General features: G+C 42.0%; 1 protein-coding gene across 1 annotated transcript in view; it reads right to left on the bottom strand.

Annotated features, from left to right (window-relative positions):
• The window catches only part of NRXN3 (neurexin 3), an 826,423-nt gene that overhangs the window by 602,436 nt on the left and 208,161 nt on the right, over positions 1-15,826 (bottom strand). Inside the window, exons 7-8 of the mRNA XM_026048287.1 lie at positions 7,916-8,354; positions 3,075-3,458 (exon numbers count right to left, since the gene is read on the bottom strand). Of these exons, the coding sequence (XP_025904072.1) occupies positions 3,075-3,458; positions 7,916-8,354 (823 nt within the window). The remainder of the gene's footprint in view (positions 1-3,074; positions 3,459-7,915; positions 8,355-15,826) is intronic.

Genomic DNA, 15,826 nt, shown 5'->3' with positions numbered 1-15,826 from the left:
CTCCAGAACCTCCCTGGGAAATGCTATATTACTACCTGCTTGAGCCAGTCAGAGGGCAATGGAGTCACATGCACTAAGCTACTATATTTACAAATGGATTGCTGACAAGAAAATGAATTTTTCACACAAATGACCTTAAATGTAAGCACCTTTTAGATAATTTTGAATGGAGCCATTACAATAAAAATAAGTAGCAAATTCAAACAGGTGTGAAGGGATGACTTGAACATTTTTCCTAACTCAAGTGGAATCTTTTTTTTCCTACTCTTTGGAGACATTATGGGACATCATACAATAGGGACCTATCTGGCACTTGTAAAACAAATGAGCTCTAGAAGAGACCTTCTGATAGCTAACATCAGATAACTGATAGCAATCATAAAAATTATCATGGTATTTGGACTTCCCTAGAATCTTTAACTATCCAAGATCCATTTGGAATTAAAACACAGCAGCAAAGAATTTTCTCCTAATTTGTCTAGCATTATTGGAATCATCAGTACTACAACAAAATCTGTTCTCAGCAAATATCTAGGATGACACTGCAAACTCCAAACGTCCAGACAATCCAAAAAAAGTCAGTACACTTGAGGGTTTCTTTAAGCCTTCAAATACATAATCATGAAGCAACTTCACTAAAATAAATAAATAAATAAAGTCTATACTGCTACCTGCACTTGAGACAGCAAAGGATGCAGCACTTAAACCAAATAAATGATTTTGTAGCATTTCTTATTACTAGTAATTTTACAGCGTCTCAGTTTATTGCATACATAATGGGCAGATGTGTGTTGTCATTAAATTGCTCTTAGCAAACATTGCCATAAAGGTACTTGGCAGATAATAAAACGGAATGTGAAGCTCTGTGCTCAGGATCAGCATTACCAACAGCAGATGCATTGCTGCTCGCAGGCAGCGTGCCACAAAACACAGATAAAGTGAACAGCTAAGTGCTCAGCAGTGAAGCACCCATCTGTGAGCAAACCAGATGGGAAGGGACACTGGCTCCTGCCCTCATGAGGAGGACTAGAGCAGGACATCCACAACTTGCAACACTGAGTGCAATTCGGGGGGGGGGGGGGGGTCTTTTTCCTTTTTTTTTTTTTTTTTCCTGGCATGGCAAGTACTCAGAGTATGTCCAATCTTAGCCATTAACTTCAAAGGTTTAAAATCTAAACCTCAGTGCCTCTTATTTTCATCCTAAATTACCGGCAGTCTCATACAAACCTGCACTTTCCAATCTTATTACTGAACATCTATTTATGAAAAAAAAAGTTCAACCAGGAAAGAATTAAAGAGTCAGTAAACAGCATTTGATTTTCACTGGTCTAACACTATGATTTTATTTATTTATTGCTTTATGTCCCTCTTTCCTGCACTGTTGCCTCTATAGTAGTTCTTACAGCGTTCAGGAGAAGGAGAGCATGCAGGAAGCTTTCTGGATCAGCACAGGACTAGATCAGACCCTCCTGAGTCCCTGATATTTTCATTGCTGCTACAGAAAATGGCTAATGTGAATACCATGCAAGTGCCCCTCCTCAGGCTTGCTTAATGCCACGGCTTTGGGATTCTTTTCAGCAGACAGTATGGCTTGTAAGGAGATCCTGCCTCACCACAGCAGAGCAGCACTTTATCTTCCAGGAGCCAGATTTCAACTTCCACATCTAACACTTTCATTAAGTGCAATTACCAGGGGGCTGCAGTGCCCTGTCACTGAAACCAGATGGCACAGAAGACAGTAACTAGCTACAAAATATGAAACTACCTTCACAGTAGCTGCACCCTGCAACCCTTCTTGTTGATACATCCTTGCATGCACCTTAAGCTCTCCTGGCTTATATGTGAGAAGCTGTTTCACATGCAACAGGAGAAATGTGCTACCCATGGGAGGATTCTTTTTGCCAGCTCTCACCAAGTCTGCATTATCTCTGCTGAGAGCAAAGCATTTGGAAAACATATCCTTGGGCTTTCAGGTATTTTAGGTCCTTTATGACCTGACAAGGCACCAAGGACCTGCTAGGACAAGGTACTCCAGAAGAGAGAAGCTGTGTTGCAGCAACCATTCTCTCATTCTCCTGTTCTCTCTAAAAGCCAAGGATACCAGAAAGACTAAATGTCACCACGAGCACCGCCTCTGGCTTTTCCTTCTTCATTCCCAATACAATAATCTTTAAGACTTTATAACCTTAGTACAAAATCCTCAATATATCATAGAATCGTTACGAATTTCCATCTCAAATCCACTCCACTGTGCCTGCCATTCATTTCAGAGAGACCCAAGAACTGCCTTTGATTTAGGAGCCTCTCTGGATGGATGAAGTCTTCAGCCACACTCATCACAGCAGTGTCTAAGATACATGGAAGACCTTTATATATCTACTTTATCCAGATGTATTTTCCTTTTCCACCTTTAACCTTGAAAGTGGATACAAGGTACTCAGAGCACTACCTACAAGAGGGATTGTATCCTGTGTGTCAGCTTTTTTTTCTCTGTTCTTTGCCATATACCTTACACTTCCATTTGATCCAATCTGGTAGCCTTAGCAGTGTGCCATTATTAATTCCTGCCCAGCAAAGATAGCTACCTTCTAGTGTGCAGCTCTACTGAGTTATCAGATCAGAATCTCCACATAATCAGCAAAACATGTCAGGCAAATCAACAAAACGAGGCAAGAAGATCATGGAACTGCCCTGAACTCCCCCCGCAGAAGCAACTACTTCCCTCCACTGCACAGGGAACTTTGGCATTTAGCACAAGCCCTCCGAATCAGTTCTAGGCATCCCCTTTTTTAAGCTTCCAGAACTTAGACACAAGACATCCCAAAATAAATAAATAAATAAAGATTAAAAAAAGTTTTGTTGAGTTGATGTCCCTTGCATCTAATCCATTGTAACCCAAATGAGAGAACTGTTGAGTTGACATAGATACAGCCAGCGCACAGGCACCCAGAACACAGCCGTGGCAGGACCAACACAAGACACGGGCAGCTCTCATGCAAACCCTGGGGCTTGTTCTGGAGCTCCTGAGCACCTCCAGCTCTCCGTAACGGAGGTGGGGACCGCAGGGGACTCACCTCGCTCGCACGTTCTGCCCCAGTAGCCTGTGCCGGTGCAGTCACAAATGAAGCGGTTCCAGCCGTCCTTGCACAGCGCGTTGTTCTTGCACGGGTAGCTGTCGCACTGCTTGGTGCTGAGGCGCGAGCAGGACGACTTGACCCCGGCGGCGTTCTGGGCCTCCGCCAGCTGCCGGATGTTCTTGCTCCGGCCGTCGATGAACAAGTCGCGGATGCAGCCCACGTAGCCGTAGTTGAGCATCGCTGTCCAGAGCTCCGTGGGCAGGATGAGCCCTGCCCGGTTCTCGGGGAGGCCGCCCAGGTACATGTCACCTTCCAGATCCAGGATTTCACTCTCCCCGCTAGCAGTGAACGGGGTGCGTCTGCTGTTCACTGATATAGTACCTAAGTAAGGAGGAGAAGGAGACATCAACCAAGGCCTTCGCTTCCAACCTCAGTTCACTCTAGTTCACTTCTTCCAATAGCTGAGTGTGGTTTCAAGTCCATCACAAACAAATGAGGATTTCTCCCTGCACAAACACACTGCTAATAGGGACAGTGCCTCCCACAGGCTTCCCCTCCTCTTGAGCACAGGTCATAGCACTCCCATGCGGTGACTGGATCCTCCTGTGCTGGGATCCAAAATAACATTAGAAGGTCACTAGTATAACAACGCAAGGGATAAACTATAACATACCAAAACTGAGCATTAATCAATGATATTCACCCAGCAAGGCAAAAATGTGCCGAGAAAGCATTGCAATTTGATGGTATCAGGGCTGGATTGGAAAAAAAAAAAAAAAAAAAAAAAAGGACAAATAAAAATTACTAATTCATACCACATAGCTCTAATGTAAAATATTTCACCACTGACTTTGAAGCTGGACTCGAATAATGGGACAAAATGGACCTTCATCAAGTTTGTAGGTGAAGGCTGATATATTGCAGGAAGGACAGGGCAGAAAAACTCTGACAAGCTGGAGGCATGGGCTGACAGAAATCTCTCCATGTTCTACAATGATAAATACAAAATCTCACACCTGGGACACAAAAACCTCTCACATCGCTATAAGCTGCAGAACAATCGGCTAAGGAGCAACTCTGCAGAAAGGGACCTGAGGATCTGATGAACAACAGCTTGAACACGAGTCAGCTGTGGGTACTTGGAGCAACAAGAGGCTCTGATTGCAATTTGCAGGGAGGGAAATTCCAACTTTAGAGAAGGAGAAATATTTCACCAGGAGGGCAGGCAGACACTCGAGTGGGGGCTCAGAGAAGGTGCACAATCACCACCCTTGGAGATAATGAAATCTCAGCTGCACACAGCCCTCAGCAACCTGTTGCAGACTTCCAATAAAGCCCAAATTTCAGCAGAATTTGAGGTAGAGACCTCTAAAGGTTCGTTCCAGAACTAATGAGTCTACAGTTTTACCAAAAAAAGGTTAAGGATCCTAGCTTACTGACATAATGAAAGATCAAAATCATGTCTGAAGAAGAGTTGTTATTAAAACATATCTTCCATATGCTCCAAGCAAGATGTAGGCATATCGCATTCAAGTTATTTATACATATTGCAAGAAATTATCCCAGCACAGAAAATAATCAGAACATGTAACAGAAAAATATAATCGGAGCACACAAAACAGGTGCAGAATGACTTGTTTGGGTTTAGGTAGCCTATCCAAAGGAAAGCCAGGAACTTGCTGCTAGTCTCTGTTTTGGCTCCAAAACAACATGTTCTTCTGAGGTGCAGTCAGCAGGTTTTGTGATAGGGAAACAGGGCTGAGAATCAGCAATTCACTCTCCCAGTCATCACATCTTGATTGTCTTGTCACTGTGGTACCCTGCTCCCAGATACTACTGTCCATGCTTTAAGATTAATTCCAAATCATAGCATTTTCATCATAAACCCATGGCAAAGTGGGGGAGTTTAGTTAAGAGTTAGCTCTTTTATTGTGTCTCTGTAAGAAGGTGCAATCATGTACACATGCTTTACTCTTCCTTCAGTTGTAATGGGGGGGGTTAGCTAGAGAACAGCATGTATGACACAGAGACAGGTTATTTCCTGCGTGCAGTGTTCAGTAATAACCTAGAAATAATGTCAGAAGCAGCAGAGTGTTGGAAGGAATGCAGGTGTCACAAATTAGAGGCTCAAAGAAAGTCAGGGCTGTTTGATGAATCATTCTGTACAAAGAAGCTGTACCGCTGCAGACAGTTTCCCCTTTGGAGGGTAAGAAGACGTGACAACACACCTACAGTCATAACAGAGAGTGTGAGAGATGCAGCATCGCAGCCACTCTTCCTCATCTGGGCTGCCACTCCTGACAAGCTGCGTGTGGCCTGTGGAACACACACTGCCCCAAAGGACCGGTCTCAACGGAGCTGCTGGAGGGTTGAGCTCCGGGCAGGTGCTACTGTAGAGAAAACATGCAGCGTCTGCAGAAGCCACAAGGGTGGAGGATCTCCTCTGGTACCCCACAAAAGAGAAAAAATACTGAAAAGCTATGGCAAGGTGTAAGACCTGAAGGAAAAAAAAATGAAAAGAAAAAAAAAAGAGGGGGGAAAAGAACAAAAGGCTAGCCATTGGCCCCAGTTCCTGCACAGGACTTCTAAAACCAAGCTTTGGGAAGGAAAAAATACGAGTTGACCCTAGGAAGAGGGAGAAATCAAAAGCACCTAAGTGTCTCCTTTCCAGCCCTTGGGCACTTCACAGATGCCTAGAAAAACACAGAAGAGAGGAAGATTAAAAAAAAAAAAAAAAAAAACAACAAAAAAGGCAGCACTAAACCAGAGCTGAGCTGATACACAAAAGAGTACAACAAATGGAACTGCACAGTGAATCTTCTAGTAAGATTTTAGTGTCCAAGCGGGTAGGATAACGTGTGGGCTTTAGCTGATGACCTGCTGAAAATGTTTTCTTGTGTAACATGCTCAGTGTTCTCTGGCTCGAACCAGTGACAGGTTTTGTGGACACTTCGTAGGAGCTTTCTCCAGGGACACAAAGGTTACAGGACACTAGATGCCTGTGTCCCAGCTGTCAGCTCCTGTCAGAGTACGGAGTAAAAACAGCTTTTGTAGCCCTGGCTGCCAGCACAGACCAAAGCATGCACCAAGCATAAGGGCACTAGATATGCCAGCGGTTATGGGAGCAAGACTGCCACGCTGCCCCAGCATTTGTGCCCTAGTGTTTTAGTGTTCGTGCCTTAGTTCCTTGCAGTAGGGAACATTTGGATATTTAGACTGTTTTGCTAAGCTCAGCAGAGCCTGATGCTTTGGACTGCTTCAGAAATGGGAGAAGGGGAGATGACACCCAGTAAAGGATTAGATGCTTTACTAATAAGAATCGGAACCTCTAGGTCACTAGCTAAACCTGAGTGGCTATTCTGTGGCCTATGCAAAGCAAGTTTTTTATTTCAGCTCCTTTTCTACAAGGCAGGCACCCTGGTTGTAACCATTCCCTGGCCTGCTCATGGGAGAAAAGCCAAGGTCTCCACAAGAAGGGATGCTCAACTTCCTTAGCACCTCTACTAAAAACACCGCAGGAGAAGAATGGTTGATGCTTGATCACTATATGGTGTGGAGAACTCAATAGCAGTATTCTGCAGGGACAGAACAACATTAATTCTTTGAATTCAGATCCGTTATCTCCAAGCAGTGTTCAGGCCATTACAAACCTCCCTGCTGGGCAATGAACAAGTCAGTCCTGCGTCCTCCTGCACCAAGCAGCAATGTGTCAGTGGCCTCCCCTAGCCAAAGCGAACATGCCTCCTTCTCTCTTAGCCGAGGGCTTGGTGTCATTTCTGTCTCTCCTGCTGCTGCTGTCTCTCCAGGGACCAGACAGTACCCAAGCAAGCAAGGAAAAATTAAAGCAGTCCTGAATACTACTAATTGAGTTTATCCTTGTGAGTTAATTAAATTTAAGTAATTTAAAAGAAATCAAAGCTCCATTTATTTTTTTATTTATGGCTTCCTTTATAAAATGTTTCTATCAATGTCTTTGGGAGATAGCAATATATAATCATACATATTAAATCCCAGTAGAGCTCCATGCCAAATATAAATAAACTCCTCACATCAAAGACAAAAATAGCTTCAGGCAAAGGCCTGTTCAAAGAGCTAGGCCTTGCATGGTATCTAGGATCAGCTCTTTGAAAAACTCAAGGGAAGCCAGTTCCAGCAGGGCGTTCTCTCCACCGAGAGCATTCTGCCACTAGAAACATAAACTAGGGACTCTTAACTTCTAAAGATCACAAACCAAAACCCAAACCTGCTTGCAAACATGCACAAAATTCCCATTGAAGGGTAAATACGGCCTTGTTTGGAGATCCTACTGTTCCAAGAGGAATTCAAGTCCAGCTGTCCATATATTCATAAGTTCAAGTTACATTATTTCCTTATTTTGATTCCTGATGCAGTTTCAGAGCACGTCCTAAGGTATGTTAGCTTGATCTATAAAATTAGCAAACAAAATATCTCATGGTAATTGCATGATAGGTGCATTATGAAAAACAAAATAACAAGAAGCTGTGAAGAAAAAAAGAACAAAATCAAATGCAAATAGAAGTGATTCCTATCAAAATGTATGCCGAGATAAGCACGCTGAAGATTAATAGGTAAATGTTAACAGGTTGCCTCTGTGATGTGCTACCCAAAGTTCATACCTCACAAGAACCTAACACACCATCCAAATCTTTGTTTTGCTGGGTAAATATTACTTATGTAATAGCTTTTTTTTTTTTTTTTTTTTTTTTTTTTTTGTAAGAAATTGACTGACTTCTAGCAGGTTATGAAGGCCTCTAAGAACCAACATATGACCCTAGGCATAAAAGATCAATCTACTTAAGAAAGGGTCATCACTCTACCTGATCTTCCATCTCGTTGAATATCCACATGATACCACTCTCCATCATTGGCTTTCTTCTGAGTGGCCTTCACTTTAATGGTCCCAGAGCCCATGTCCAGCAGTAAGTAGAGGTTGCCATCTAGAAGCTCCACTGCAAAGAAGTCCACCTTTGTATTCTTCTGGCTCCGGGCATCTTTCCTTTCCTGGGGTTTACCATGTGTGAAAAGGATCAGTCCATTGGGTTCAGTGGTTCGGAAATCAAAGGAAATGGACCCCATCCTTTTGGTATTCCATTTAGGCAGACTGATGTAGGCCTCAGGTGTCTCAAAACTGATGGGATCCAGCGTAGCCACGTTCTCACATACGAATTTCACTTCCCCGTAGATCTTCATCTTAGTATCACCAATCCGTGCCAAGCGAGACAGCTCCAGACGAATGTCGTTATTCTTATAAACAACCTGCCAGGCACAAGGGAAAATATCATACATCAATCCTGTATACTGTACAAATACCCCAATTACTTTCAGCCACGGGAAATAAACTTCTCTGGACAGGCAGTGGGGAGAAGAAGGGAGACCATGCAAGAGTCTGACGTGATGACAGAAGGATGCATAGAAACGACTGCAAGAGGCACTCTGTGATGACTGTAGATCAGATAAGTTGGCAGAAGAGAACATTGACTGAAGGACAGTGAGAACAGTCTACCACGGGTTCACTATGTTGTGCAAAAAATACATTTTGCACATAAAATACATCGTGTGTCTGGTACCATGCTGTTCCACTTGCATAAACCACACAGAAAATACATCAAGTGAAACCTCCATGTCCATCTCTGCTAGCCACAGCAGGGAAGTGTTTCCACCACTGTCGTTTCTCTAATATTCCTATTATCCTATTTAACTACTGGAACAGGGATACTAAATACTGTAATTACTATGAACTGTTAGTAATTGCCCTATGGACTCTAAGAAGCTACAAAAAAAAAATAGACAAAGACATAAATCTCCTCTCTCCAAGAAATCTTAAAACTCTAGTCATGGACTTGCGATGGGCACAGCTGGCCAACTGAACTAAAGAAAAAGGAGCCAGGTCAACACAAAAGCCTCGGCACATTCATACATCCAGTGCCTGGACCTCTAAACTCTCTGGATTAAGGACCAGAACTCTGGACACCACCTACCCAGAGACAGGAACCAGAAAAAGCTGAAACATTAACAAATGGCACTTCCTCTCAGCCACCTTCCTTGCTTCCTAAACCCAGCACTAGCACTTGAATCAAGCAAAAGTATTTCTGCAAATAATAGAATTTTGACTGAATTCATGTTCTGCAACACTACTCAAGACTAATTTCTTCTAAGGGTTTATTATTTTAAAACATTTTGTGTCTATTACATCTGGCATACAAGCAAACACAAATTTGATTTCTGCTCTTTCAGAAAGTGAGCAAAATGAGCCGTCAGCAATTCAGTACGAGAAGAGATTGGGAAGGATTGTCAAGAAGAGGGATATAGATTCAGAATTCTACAAATATCATCTCATCTGCTGTATGGTCAGGCCTAAAATAACACACAAATGCAATGTCTGGACACACATTTGTGTTACCTACTCATAGGGTGCTCATGGGCACCCTAAGATCAAACAATACTTCACCCCTAGCATTCTACAGGCTGAAAATCTACGCAGCAAATTGAGCACAAGTGTATGTCAGATACATAATGAAGACGCAGTAGTTTTTAAAAGGAAAATGACAGAAAGGATGGGATAAAATTCTAAAGTACGTGAACTAGGCATGAAAAACAAATAAAAATCACAGTTCAACACATTCATCAGGAGTTAGGAATTCCCAGCTAAGCATTAAAGGAGAATTTCTCCATGGCAGCCAGCAAAGCATCAGGTATTCCTGTTCTGAAGGCAAAAGAGTCTCTATTCAGAGCAAGAGGAAAACCCTACTGTGAACTTCCCTGTCAAGTCATCGCACAAAGCCGTAATTCCTCCAGCAACAGACAGCACTGACCCACAACAGTTTGTTTTGCTCCAGTTCCCATTAAAACACTCTCCCCTTTCGGAGGTAGCAGTTAAACTCAGGCAGAGAACGGATGCAAAATGAATCATACTTGACAGCATTCCCAACTGCTAACTACTGCTTCATACCCTGGAAAGGATGTCATCTGGAGCAGGCTGCCACTACTGAAGCAATGCACATGGCCTGCATCCCGTTGTTCTGACATTCCCAGGAAAAGAGATCCTCCTAGAGCCACCTAAATTTGGTCTGGCAGGTGCAAGCAGTCTACAGGTTTTGGCTTGAGCTTCAAATCATATTTTTCTGATTCTGCAACTTCCTAGTCGTTGTGCAAACTCAACACTTCCTTTTTATATCAGCTTTCTTAGGTGGAGGCTGTGTCCTTTGGATATAACAATGTGGAAGGAAACTATACTACTGATCTGAGTAATATGTAAATAAACTTATATAATGCACACATAAAATATGTGTTACATGTCTAACAACATAAAATGACATCTGCTTCTTAGAATAAATGTCAAAGAGAAAATAAAATTCTTAACTATTGCAATGTTTTGAGACATACAAAAGACAAAGTTCTACTTGATGGACTTAGTATAGGAGTGGATCTCAAATTCTCTTGTATTTCATTAAATTCTAATGGAGAAATGACACATATCATGACATCATGAGTAAAAATAGAAAAGAAAAACTTAGAAGTATGACATCAGGATGGGAATCTTTGTTCAGACTAAAATTTGATTGGTTGCATTTGGGCAAAGCTCCTTAAATATCCCGTTTTCTGGAATCCCAAGTCAACAAGATTTGACATTCCTTGACCTTTTTAGGATAAATATCTAAGAAAGGAAAAGAGGTTAAAGCAGACTTAGCTTCCAAGCTGTATTTCTATATTACAAATATTGGGGGAGAGGAAAAAAAAAAAAAAAAAGACAGAGCAAGGGAGGTCTGTCCCTTTGCAGGGATCATGGAGCTCTCAGCAGATGAAAGACCGGCTTAGCCAGCCAGCAAAGAAATCCCATGGCATCCAGACGACCTGACTGCATTTGATGCAAATCTGCTTTTTTTGGTTTGAAGTTTCACCTTGGCATTGAATTGCTTTGGTGGGCAAAAGAATACCAGGCCTGAACAAACGGAGACTTCGATGATCCTACGATGGCAGAAAAGCCCCTGTACGGTACTGCTGACAAGGGATCAGGCATTCCATTCTAGGAATTCTTTTAAACTGTATCAGGAAAATTTTACCCTAGTTCCTCCATGAATGAGAGGAACAGAAACAGCACAACAGCTACACATGATGGTTGGTGCTGAGGTTGCATTTTAGCTATGGCTCAGTGAAATACTTGAACAAATCCCACAGCTCGCTGCTCAAAAGAATAAACACCCATGTACATAATCAGCTTCCAGCTCTCCCATGAGTCATATACAGAAACCTCCTCATTCCACATGCTTGACACTGGGCTAAGTCCTTCTCTGTTCTGTTCTGGGGAAAAGCAGAGTCTCTCTCTGGGTTTGTTGCACCTTGTATTTCATCAATAGTGCACATGGTGCTGGTGAATCTCTGAGACAGCGGTACTCAAAGCATCTAGAAAAAAATATGTGGAGTTACTTGCAACCCAGAAAGTCACAAAAATTTAGGAATCTGGGAGCAAGTTTAGAAGAAAGGACAAATAAACCAAGGACAAAGGAAAGCCTGGGGGAGAAAGGAAAAGGGATACTGAATAGATACAAGAGGTGCGAATCCAATCTTTGCAAAGAAACAAATCGCCCAAACGTGAAATCTCCTTTACTGAAGTTCTTGTTTTTCAAGATTATATTCCTTAAAACAAAAAAACAAGCAAACAAAAACAATCAACAACAAAATCCACAACAATAGCTCAATAAATTGAAAAGAGAGTTGTGCTTAAGGAATAAGTGCAAACAGGATCACAGGGCTGATCTGAGATCTCATCAGTGGCCACATTAGCATCTTTGGAGACCCAGCCTCAGTTCTGCAGTGCAGAGCACCACGTAGGTCGTCGTGGTCTCAACACAGAATGCCAAGATCTTGATGGATAATCACGAATAGCAGAACTCCCACCACTCTAACCAAAACAGTAAAAATAATCCTTAGGTTTATAACCAGGAGGATGCTGAACAGGAAAAGTCAAGTCTCCTTATCTCCAGCTTAGTCAACACTCTAACTGCCACTGAAATAGTAAGGCAGCTTGTAATAGCCACAGTTTAAGACATTGTTAAACGAAGATTCAGGAATAAAAAAGATAATGTAATTAAAGGATTGGAATACACATCCCACAGTGAAGAAGATTTGGAAGTTGATTTTGTTTAATATGCAGAGGTTAAAGGCTGATCTGATCCCAATCTACAAGCACCTATGCAGAAAATGGAATTTGGCAGCAGAGGGCTCTTCAATTTGTGTGACAAAGCAATAAGAGGAGGCACAGGTTGGAAACTGAAGTTAGAGGAGTCCACATTTTAAAATACGACTTATTTTTACCAGCAAGGTAATTTACCATTGAAATTATTTGCTACAGGTTATGATGTGTTCTCTGCTACAGGCAAACTTTAAATTAAAACAGGATCTTCCTTTTTCACAGCAGACAAGAATTAATTATATAGCAAATCAATCTAGATTATCATAATCATTATCATATGTCTCTTTCTGGCCTTCTAACCTAGGAATCTTTGTGTTTTATTGAAAGCAACAGATGCCTCACTGCAGTTTTCCAGGGCAGATAAAGCACATGCCTGCAAAATGTTAAAACTGCCTGGCAGTAGAAGGGGCCAGGTCTGCTCCGACTTGGCAGCAGGGCTTTCACTGAGGCTTTGCTGTATGTGTGTGATACCAGCTTGCAGCCTGTCATTAACCCAGGAGGCAAATAAAAAGCCTACAGTATAAAAATTAACTCTATAGCTCCAAACACAGGCATTTCAAGAAGCAGTTTCCCAAAGAGCCACCAGCTGCAGCAGTAACTACCAGCAGTATAACACACGATCCGCAACACATTTCCCACCTTGTACTTTCATTTTAAGAGCAATCTCTAAAGCAATTTGGGGATCTCCAGAATTCATTCCCCAAAAGGCTGCTTGGATGCACACACCGCTCCAACTCCTTATCAGACCTTGCCTGACGCAGAGGGCTGTGCTTGCTAAGGCCCCGTCTAGCACCACCCTGGGACACAGCTTCCACAATGACTTATGAGAAAGCCTGGCAGGGAAAGCAGCACTCACAAACTGCCCCTTTTTTAACAAATGGCTTCCTGAACAAAGCTCATCTCATCTGCTTTGACACCAACTTCATTTTGTCCCATATATGCATCCGAGTGTGGCAGGATGCCTAAGGAAGTCAAAGAGACTGCTTCTCACGGGGATACAAGAATTCATATTTTTTCCTGGAAAGGCAGAAAAAAAAAAGGGGGGGAAGAGAAGAAAAATGACTCACAAAAGCTATATATAGAGAGCTCGAGGAGCAAACTTTACACTTTCAATTTTAATAACCATTTCATACTCAAAAATGAAACTAGCACAATGACAAGAAGCCATCCATTGGTACAAACTACCTAACACAAACTGATGTACTATGAATAAAATGAGAATCAGAAATACAACAGAAATAATGATTACTGGATGGAAAGAAAACAGAGACTCAGGAAAACTATTATGGAAGAGCAGTATTGGAATATTGAAATCCTCACAGAAAAATATTATCTGTAATTGGTACAAGTTTGTATTTTACACTCCTTTTCTATGAAGACTGATTCTGAATACGGCTTGACAGAGGCACTCCTTTTCACAGTTCAGTTTGTCCTTTCTGTAATGAATTAGACCGGTCTAAATGGATACCCAAGGACGGGATAGTAAAGAAACAGTCTCTAGTAATCAGCGGTAAAAGGGCACTGTAACAGCCCAGACATGCTGGGAGAATAAAAAAAAAGAGGAAAAAATACAGCAAATTAGGTTTCCTTTAAATCTGCTGAGAAAGACGAGTTTGTTTTAAGCTAAGCTTAAGCACAAAATGGCAGTCTAGTTTGGAGTTATCTTAAAAAAGGCAACTTGGCAATTTTGAAGCATTCAAGGAATTTCTCCGCCTAAACCTGTGATAAGCAGCTTCCCTCACGGGTTAATGAAAGCCCTAATCAGATGGCTTTTCACCATGATGAAAAGAGTGTCTCTGCAATCAAGTGAAGATGCAGATAGAGAGGGAGCAACAAAAGCGAGGGGAAAAAAATGACACGCCAGACTTGGCAAGCAGCCAGTGCTCAATTCCTCCCCAGCTTGGGACTCTTGGGTAGGAAACAGCCTTGGATAGAGCTGGACACAGGCTGAACGTGCTCCAAAGGAGAAGGGCCACTTAGCAGCAGCATCATGAAAAGGGGCACTAAGGTAGGACTAAGGTAGGAAGCTGCTCAAGTTTAGCTAGATAGGAAGAAAACCACCTGCGTTCAGCCCAGTTGTCCACAGGCTGCATCCCGTGTCTCACCTCTCACCGAGCCCTTGTTTCGATCCCTTTCTCCAGCTGCTCCTATCACTTCTCCAAACAGTGAGCTATGAAGGCAACCCCTCAGAGTCTCTCTGAGGCTTCCTTCAATTCACCTGCACCAAGCAAGACACCAGGCTCCTGCAACTTCATAAATTACAACCTAGCAGCTGATCCACCACAACTACTTATTTCAAGCCCGTCCCAACCAGCAGGTAGAAATGAGTGTTTACACCCAGTAACGACGTTTCACGTTGTAATTGGGACAGACTATGTGTGCAGTGATCCAAAACTCCACTGATGGGTAACTATATTTCTTTCAAGGGCCTTAGGTGGACTGAGCATACCTGACATGAGCATATCTGACAGTTCCCTGGGGAGAGCAACTGTATGCAGGTATTTGTACGTACATAATCATCCCTCAGTACAGGGATGGACTCTATTTGCCCATCCTGGCAAATGATACGTTGAACGTGGATGATTAATAACTTAAATCAGACAAAGAAGATTCAAGTGCAATCTGCCCTATCTTATTAATGTGATTTTGCATTTAATGTGAATTAAGTTTAAGAAATATGTGCGTATATAGTTAAAAAAGCAGTATGTTGCTTTTTTACTAGATAAATACTAAAATACTTAAATACTAAAATATTTAAGCAATAAAACAGGACTATTTCAAGCTTCCCTATGCATTTTTTACACCCTATAAAACCATTATAGGTTCTGAGTAATTTTAATTTTATGGAAAGCTCTATGAGAGAAAAGAAACTGCTCTGAATTCTGAAGAATTTAGAAAGATACAGAGAAACACTCTGCGTTTCCCTTGAGATGTCTTCAATTGCCTTACTGAGAGCACCGTAAAACCAGCTAGGACAGGAGTTAGGCCGAAAAGTAAATTTTCCTTAACAGATACCCAAGACAGAAGACCCAATACTTGACTGTGACCCCAACTCTCTTTCAAGTTAAAGGATACACCTCCACATGTAGGGAATATTCGCAACACTTGAGGGTGTTCACAATAACTGCAGAGATTAAACCAACCCAAACCACACATCTGGTATCTCAGAGCAGGATTAAGCCCAACGAAGGTACACCTTGCTGCTTTATCTTTTACCTCTCAATACACAAGGATAAAGAACAAGCATCACTAAATACCTCTCTGAAACAACATTGAGGGGTTTTTATTTGTTTGCTTTAAGATCAAATATTACATGAGAAAGATATTCCAAACTTGCAATTAAATAAAAACTGAGGGGGAAAAAAAAGAATTATTTTAAAGCTATTTCTTAAATTTTAACATCTGCCTAGAGTTGTTGGATAAATTTTTGCATACCATAGCCTGCTGTTTCTGCAGTTGGCAGTGAATATTGTTAAATGAATAAAATGTGAAATGCTCCACAGCCTTACGCATTCTTGGTGTTGCACTGCAGCATCTG

Source organism: Nothoprocta perdicaria, unplaced genomic scaffold, assembly GCF_003342845.1.
Source record: "Nothoprocta perdicaria isolate Ctin4 unplaced genomic scaffold, notPer1 scaffold_53, whole genome shotgun sequence".
NCBI classification, from domain to species: domain Eukaryota; kingdom Metazoa; phylum Chordata; class Aves; order Tinamiformes; family Tinamidae; genus Nothoprocta; species Nothoprocta perdicaria.
This window is presented reverse-complemented; position numbering and strand designations above follow the sequence as displayed.